General features: G+C 41.5%; 1 protein-coding gene across 1 annotated transcript; it reads right to left on the reverse strand.

Annotated features, from left to right (window-relative positions):
- Positions 1-306: 306 nt before the first annotated feature.
- LOC104289056 (antimicrobial peptide THP2-like) lies at positions 307-2,043 on the reverse strand. Its single transcript, XM_009887948.1, is given in 3 exon segments — positions 307-352; positions 1,189-1,309; positions 1,986-2,043. Coding segments are annotated over 3 exon segments (225 nt in total).
- Positions 2,044-9,091: the final 7,048 nt, after the last annotated feature.

Genomic DNA, 9,091 nt, shown 5'->3' on the forward strand with positions numbered 1-9,091 from the left:
AAAGATCAAATTAAGGAGCAGTTGGCACTGTAATTTATTGCCCTCTGGAGCTTGTGTGTCAAAACCCAGGTAGGATCATCGCCCTCGGCCCGTGCAACAGACACCCATGTTTCAGTGATGTGAATGCTAAGAAATACAAATTTATTCAAAAGGAGGGAAAGCAACACACAATACATTTGGATTTACTCTACATCATAAAGCTTTTCGCATTAAAAATGAAAGGTGCATGAGGCTTTCTAGCAGGATCCGGTGGTTTTAGCAGTAAGGGGATTCAAAGCAAGATCTTAGGTTTAGAAGAAATTTTCATCACTCTTGAATGGACAGTCCATGAAGTTTTTATACATCCCATGGCCTGCACAAAGGAAAAAAAAAAAAAAGATTCAGATTTTCTTTCTGCTTACTCTCAGTCCAAGCTTAATTTCCTCATGGTTACAAGTACTTCCCAAAAGAGCTAATGATATGTGTAGTCATGCTGGGACAGCCCTGTGCACCCATACCTGTGAATAAGAAGAGTCATAGAATCATAGAATTGTCTAGGTTGGAAGAGGCCCTTGGGATCATCGAGTCCAACCATCTACCCTACTCTACAAAGTTCTCCCCTACACCATATCCCCCAACACCACATCTAAACATCTCTTAAGCACATCCAGGGAGTGTTTTCCTGTTGCTGCAGGGAATTAAATTGATATCACTTGATATTGGGGTGAATGCATTAATTCCTGAGTGAAAACAGAAAGTTATGTTTCATATAATTTCTTTTTACAACCCTGCGGTACTTTTTACACACATTTAATGGCACTCATAGATCTGTGCTCACCCTTAGCATAACTGAATTCCCCTCTGTTCCCTGCACAGCACAGCAGCCCAGTTCTGCAAATACCAAACCCTGATATTTTGCTCTGGTGTAGGAGCTGCAAAGGGGTCAAAGAGAGCTGGGACAGCACAAGGCTGACATCTCCCACTGTACTTCATCCTTCTTGCTGGGGCACATCATGGGGCACATCTCAGGAGAAAGAGCACCGTGGAGCTCAACCTACTTCAATGCTTGACTGTCCTCATGGCATAATCATATTTTTTTTTTCCGTATATCCAGTCTGAACATTCAACAGCACCTTGGGGTTAAGGACACAGGCAAAATAGATTTGTCTACTTATACTGTAGCTAAGCCTTAGCGAATGTCAAACTTACGCTTTGCAGCAGGAGCGAAACCCAAAGCATCTTCCAACTTTAATCAGATGGACGGGACATCTTCCATAGTGACAGGACCCTTTTCTACAGAAAAACATGTCCCGCTGGGGTGAAGACAAACCTGGAACAATAACAAAAAATTTCCTTCCTTCTCATTCTGCAGGACAGGGTGATGCAGGAATGGAAAACCAGCAGGGTTTTTCCCATTTGTTGAGCTGCCTTCACCTCCAACTTGCCGTAAGAACAGTTGCCCAGATTTGGCCATGTTGAAAGGCCGTGTAAGAGGGGAGATGATAAAGCAGGTCTACACCTTGCAGAGCTGGGATCCTTAGCTCACAATGCATGTAAATGGATGGCCTTAAAGTCCAGGTGGAGAATGGGATAGACCTCCTGACTCATTGTCCTTACCTTACAGAAAGGGGTCGTGGGTCCGGAGGCTTTAATACTGACTTCTGTCCGAAAATAGCTGGCCAAGTTCCATTTTTGCCTGCACGTGCATCACTGGATGTGCTGTTACCCAAAGACCATGGCCACCACAGACACTATCTCAGGCGTCTAACACCAGAGCATTTAGCACCATCTTTTTAGGAAGACACCAGAAATGAAAAATCGCTTTTCTTCAGAAGTCTTAGTTTCTCCACCTTTGAAGGAGTTTTCATAGGGGAGCGCAGGCAGTGAGTTGTGTGACTAACTCCTGCTCGGTTTCTAACAATTTTAACCAGTAGTGATTAGAATGTGCTGGGAAGTTTATTTCAGATGCACAAAAGTCCCCTTCTTGCACCTCTTTCCCATCTTACCTGGAGAAACCTGGAGTGCCAAGAAGAGGAGAGAAAAGAGCAGGTAAAGGATCTTCATGGCTGCGGATTTGCTGTGTCACTGTAGGAAAAAGGACCAAAAAAGATATATGACAGACAGCCTCTGGGATCTACAGTCTCCTGAACTGTACAAATACTGGGTTAATCAGAATGACATTTATGTTACCTTTTTCTTCAAACTTTCAAAAGTAACCAGTAAGATCCATATGACATCATGACTGCTGGCTGAGCTTTTCTAGGGAAAGTAAATTTATACGGGGTAACTTGCTTTCAGGTTACGTGACCATTAAGTTATTTTAATAGTTTGATTGCTCGGATTTCTTTCATCTTTTGCAAATAGTCCTTAGCCAAAAAGCAATCATGACTTTATTTTTAGTTAACTGTTTTATTTAATAAAGAAGCACCACTAAATGAAATGAGTCGATTATACAGTCAAACTTACAAACTTCAGAAAAAAACCTGTTCATTTAAAATTTAAAATCAACTTGCTCAAAATCTTCAGTCTTAGTCTACAGGCAGCTGTTCTAGAATGGAAATGTACAACCAAATCAGTTCCCAAATTGAAATTTGACAAGCAAAATTTGAAAAGGAAACATGCAATGCCTTCATTGAAAGAGCTATTAATTGAACTAATATCATCAAATTGGAATAAGATAGCCTAGAAAGGGGCTTATGGAGAAAGAAGAGGCAGTTAATGTCATATATCTTGGCATTAGAAAATCCTCTGATCTGTAACAAATTATGTTCTTTTAACCAAGGAAGAGAAATTAGGTTGTGATGAAATGTCATATTCCTGCAAATGGAATGGTAGAGGGTGGCCCAGAACAGCTTTGAAATCAGTATTAGAAGTTTATACAGATTTCTATATATTTGAAAATACCAGGAGAAACAAGGAGGCAAACTTAACAATTCTGAAAATGAAATGAAGTTCTTAACATAGAGACATATGTAAAAAAATATATACTGGGTTTCATTGAAGAGATCACCAATTTCCCTGGACCACAGACCTCTCCAAAGCAACCTGACCCAGTCAGATTTTTTTCCCGGGAGTTAGTAAGCAGAGTATTTTTATCAAAGATTTCTAAGTATTAGCACATATTTGAGCTACTTACTCAACCTGTGCAATTCCTGGAAGACTTAGATTAACCTTCTTTAGCAACCTACAAGTTTAGGTCAATAATGCAGAAGTTTTGGTTAGTTTTTTGGGTTTTTTTTTTTTTTGTTCGTTTTTGAGGAAAAGATAACAGCAGGCATTGAAAGAAAGACTGAAAAGAACTGAGGAGTTACCAGGTATCAGGTGAGCCCAGATGCCAAACAAGACTTGCTCTTGGTCCCTTCCCTCCAGAGGGCTCTGGCTGTGGAGCTGACAGCCTCTTTTATAACGTGGTCCCTAAAGGGAGTGACAACTGTTTTCTCTTCTCAGCAAGTACGTGGTCAGCCAATCAGAAAATTACTCTTTTTTTTTTTTTTTTTCGTGACTTCTAATCCAACCAGAATCAAGTTGCTTTTCATTTCTCAGCGAAAAAGCAGGGTTTCCCTCTGAACCTATTGAAGCTTTTCTTCTGGAAAATCCTAGGTTATTCATGCAACACCTCTTGTGACACTCCAGTTTGTGTAAGATACGTTAAGCCACCACAGTATGTGTCAAACGTCTTGGGACATACGTTGAACTGTTCCTGCTCAGGAGCAACATAATTCATTGCAATACAGAACATCTGCATGCTTCTCTGCACTCCCACTTAGTTTATTTTCTGTTCCATAAATACAGAATATAAGAACACAGAATGGACATATGAAACTAAACCAAATGTCTATTGAATTAGTGGCCAGTGGCCACTAAGGCTGCTTAAATAAAGAGCATAAAATATACAGAAATAGGGTGAATGCATCATGGTTATGTCTCTGTATACACTTCCAGCTGAAGGAAAATACATCAGTTTAGAGAAATCCAGTGCCAGACGCTGTCTCTGGACCCTCAGGCTGAGCATATTTCCATGGCTTTGGCTGATCTTCTCGTACTTCTGGCCTTCACAAGACCTTCAGCTGATAATTCCACAAACTTATTTATTACACTTTAGCAGAGCATTCATTTTTTTGCTTATCTGTTCTCAGTCTGCCAGCTGATCATCTCTGCTTTTCCTGTCATGGGAAGCAGCTAATAAATATTCCATTTTCACCTCTTCACATCACTACTGATGTAGTGGTCTTTTCTTACCCTCCCCCTTGTCTGTCTATTTTCCCACAAGGAAAAGGGGCATTCTGTCAACCACATCTGTCAGATAAATCTTTATTTTGGTGGATCATTCCTGTGTACACTTATCTTCTTTTTTTTTTTCCAGTTCTATTACACCCTTTTGGGAAGGGACTGGCTAGAATTGCATGCAATGTTTAAAATGCATCTTGGATCTGTATAGTGCCTAATCATATTTACTCTCGTTTTCAGCTCCTTTTGCCCCCCCCCCCTCAATTCCTAACATTTGCCTTGCCTTTTTGTCCACAGGTGAACACTGACATTTCTAGAGTGGTATCCAGACTGAAGTCTACAATTAGTGCAGGTCTGAAGTAACCCCCTGATGGTCCCCCATGACTTCATGCTGGTTCGGTTTGGAGAGGGGTTTCCATGTGTGCAAACTGGATTCCTCAGGAGGAAGGTGAATGAGAAGTTTTGCTTTGAAGGTACTCCAAACATATTCTGAAGGTACTCCAGTGCCTAGCGGGGCATGAGCCGATGTGTGGGCTACACCACTTCAAGGTCCTGTAGAGTGTACATAATGTTTCTTTCTTTTGGAAACCTGGAGAGTGTGGACTGGGGGATCAGCCGTTGGAGGAGAGGCTGAAGGACCCCTCTTTGATCAGCTTGGAGAAGACACGGTTAAGGGTCATCTAATTGCTGTTCAGAACTACCTAATGGCAGCTCTAGAGAAGATGGAGCCACAGTCTTCTCAGAGGTGCACAGTGGAAAGATGAGAGGTAACAGACACAAATTACAATGAGAGAAATTCCAATTAGACATAAGGAAAAAAAAACCTTCTCACAATGAGGGTTGTCAAACACCAGCATGAGGGCCCAGAGAATTTATAGAATCTCCGTCCCCACAGAGATATTCAAACTCTGGAAAAAGCCCTAAGCAACCTGATCTGCCTTTGAAACTGTCCCTGTCTGGAGGGAGGGATGCACCAGATGGTCTCCAAATGCCCATTCCAATTTACTTTGCTTTGTGGTTTATTCGGTAGCAAAATATCCAAGTCAAACTGGGTTCATATAATGAAGAACTGAGGAACCTCAGCACAACCTCTAAGGCCTAGGGATCCTTTCCCATCTACTGATCTTCCATTGCACCAAGTCACTTGCTGACATACCCAATAACTATCCAAAGACAACAATGTTAAATACTTTTTCAGATCATATTTTACTTTACACCTCACTTCAGTGAACAAACAACCATCGTTCATGCACTATTTTAATATGATGTCCAAAGCACATCATAATAGGTTATGATATATCTGCTATTTCGAATGGCTATTTCTAATTGACCAAGATCTATGCAAATGACACCATGTCTTACAGATCATTTAACATCAAAACTAAACTGAAATATTTTAATTGCTTATTAGTTCCTCGGTTTAGTTACTAGTGATGTGGTATTTTTAAATACTTTGATATTAATGTATTAGGTATACAGAAATTTACACGTTCTCACATGCACAGACACACATAGATATATTCACACGTGAAAATATGCCTACAAATGATTTCCATTAAATGCATACCCTGACAACTGAGATAGATTTTTATTTTCTACATATTTTTATAAGTGACCTGTTTTTGCATTAGGAAAAAATTATAGTTGAATTTCTGGTGTGAATTTCTATGAACTTCTGGCCGTAAACCAGAAAGTGGAGGGAATAAAATTACAAAAGTTGCAGTTTCTTCACAACTTGCCAAGAGTTTGCGGTTAGCTTGCCTGCCAACTGCTATTGTTACTCAACCTGATTCCTCAAAGAAACAAAGATGCATCGTTAATTTTTACCATGTCCATGGTCCTATGTGCAAGTAATGCCAAGGACTTGGCTTTAACCTGAGCATTCTTGACACTTATAATTACAAATTCTACATGGTTGCTCCCATCGTTACAATCAAAATATCTTTGTCTGGAAATGGATAAGGGAGAAGCAGAGGAGGGATGGAGCACCTTTGCTTGTCCAAAGCTCACAGCAGTGAGGCAGGCCTTCTCGAGATTTTAGTTTGTGGCTCTCAGGGTGGAAAAGCTTTCCATCCCTGTCTGCAGCTCTGTTCTTATGAGCAGGAGACAGTCAGTTTCATACACCAGGAAGGACATATTAATGTTTTGCCCTTCATGACCTCAGCATTTTTCTCCACCACCTTTTACTGACAGACCTGACTTACAGCAGTACCACAGTAGCACCAACTACCCGTTCCTTCGCTCAGGGTACCTGGGCAGCACCTCGCAATCATTTGGCTCTTGACATTAAATAAGTAATCCTCTCTACCCAAAACACCATCTACTTTATCACTATTCTTAGTGCAGAGGGAAAGGGAGTCTTCATGGGGAGTTTCATGCAGCTTAAATAAAGTGTTTCTTTTGCTTTCTTGTTTCATGGATGTTCAGAAGATGATCCAGTTATGTTTCTCTCTATCTCTACGGCAAGTCTTTGCGCCAACCTCTTCAAGTTGGAGTTCACCAATGATGTCCCACTCCCCCACCCATTTCAGGTCCAGATCACCCAGTCCTCTTTGGAGGGGGAGAAATATTATGATGGGGTCAGCATTCTATGTAATACTTAGAGCCCTGGCACAAGGGCTGATAGATGGAGCCTGAAGTGCTGATACAGGTGGGATACACTATTAAGGAAATGTCTTCACAATGAGGCTGCAGAGTGTCATGAGGAGAAATAGCTTTCACCCTTTTCAAATCAAGATGTCTGGGTAATTGTGCCAAGACCACTTCCCAGAGAGGAAGGAGGATCTTACCTCTGTCTTACGAGTCCATATCTAGCACAGCAGAAGAGGCAATTATGATTAAAAGGGAGAATCTCAAACTCTGCTTCTAATAGTTTTCTGATTAAAAAAATAAAATAAAATAAAATAAAGCAGCAAATATTAGGGAGGGCTTCCAGTAGTGTCAACCCTATTTAAAATGCTACTACACAAAATACCTCTCTGCTGTTCCATCCCTAACCTCCAGGGTACAGTTTGTTCACAGCAAGGAAGTGCTCCAAGCATCCGGAGGTCATTGCATGCAGGCATGGATAGAACATTGGGGCCGACAAAAGGCCGAGACCTTTCAGCTTGCCAAAGAGCAGAGGTTTTAGTGTGCTCCTGAGAGGAGCTCGGTTGAACAACAGTGGTGGTTGGTGGCCCAGCTGATGACAGACTGCTCCTCAGTCATGCAGTAACATCGTCCCTTAGCATCCATGTGTACTGAATTGAATTCTAGCCATGAGGCATAATCCATGCACAGGAGATCAGGGTATTTTGACATCACTGTGGAGTGTATGGTATCGAAATTCAGACTCCTCTAGAGTAGCTGCAAAAACTGTTAGCAGCAGTAGCACTGCCAAAGCAGATCCACCAAAAGGGGGTTAACCTGTGTCTGGATGTTGTTCTATAGTGATAAGTGAATTTGCAAGCTACGTGCTACACTATAGTTAACAGGTAAAGTTTTGACCCAAGTATAGATCATCTGAGTCAGTAATGAATGGATACACAGGCATGAACTTCTAACAGTATACAAAAAACATTTCATCAAGCTGAAGACTGTAATGATTACATAGTTATCCTGAATGACCAGAACAAATGATGAGATTAATGCCTGCATGAACAAATCCTCCCTCCCTCTTATTTTGGACTTGGCATCTAATTGAAGGTATCAGGGTACCAGTGCACAGTCCAGCCTCGTGGTATAAGGACCACACTGTGACTGACAGGCATGTAGTGTGTGTTCAATGCTCCTTGGCACAGTCCATGTACCCTAAAGCTTCTAAAAACCAAAGAATCTCTGTAAATTGATTCATATTTTCTAGAGATAAATGACGGCAGTGATCTCACCAAACGTCAGGTATCCTAAAGGTAAACATCAAAGTCCAACCTGTTTTCACTGCTCTTCCTTTATAGTTAATGGAGAGAAATTGTTGTCAAGATTTTTAACAGAAGTACAAACATTTACAATAAGGGTGCTAGAATCAAAGCAAAAGTAACAGTAAGGAAAACCAAGAAACCCAGAAACGTTGCCTTAGGAGATGTTGTGCTAGTGTCTCCTGCAAGCTTCTGCAGAACAGTATAAATGGGAGCTGTGTCTCTCACAAAGCCAGCATTTCCCCTTCAGAGGGTTTTTTACATATGTGGGCACCTCTCCAAACCCACCCAGCAAGCCATTAGGAGGCAAAACCACCTCATTTTGGTAATGTGGCTGAGTGCCGTTCTGTGCACATTCAGCAACTGCTTCTGAGAAGATAAGGGCCAAAACATTAAGTTGCACATCCCTAACTTTTGGAAATGTGTTTGCTAGTCTCTTTGTCTATCCCTCTTTGTACTTTTTTTCCAGTTTGTGTCACTGTCAAGGGTCTGTTTTTACCCAAAATGTTCCTGGTTTTCCCTTGCGTGACATCCTCTCAGAAGTTAAATTTCTCAGATGTCCCCAGGCCCTCTGAAGGAAGCATCTGGAGATATCTTGGCATTTTCTACACTGTTAAGACATGATGGCAGGGAAAAAGAGACAGAAAGCCCAACTTCTGTCTCTGACATCTCAGTCAACAGTACCATAATACCTTCAAAAAGCATCCTGGAGGCTAACAGAATGTGTACCTGCTGGATCCATGAAATCATCACAGAGAGAAGCTGGGTTTCAACCCTGACAAAGATACCATGGTGACTGCAGAGTGGTCCAGGAATATGGCCATTGGGACGTGGGGGATGAAATGACCTCCTGTTTCCCTGGGGGTGCAAGTGGAGAAATGACTGGCTGTAAAAGCCACAAGGCCACCTGTGTGTCACTGCCCGTGGTGTGAGCAGTTCTAACAAGAATCCCCACCTTCCCTACAAAAAACACCCAAGGTTCAACCATATGA

The sequence above is a fragment of the Charadrius vociferus genome, unplaced genomic scaffold (assembly GCF_000708025.1).
Source record: "Charadrius vociferus isolate BGI_N301 unplaced genomic scaffold, ASM70802v2 scaffold36, whole genome shotgun sequence".
Lineage (NCBI taxonomy): Eukaryota > Metazoa > Chordata > Aves > Charadriiformes > Charadriidae > Charadrius > Charadrius vociferus.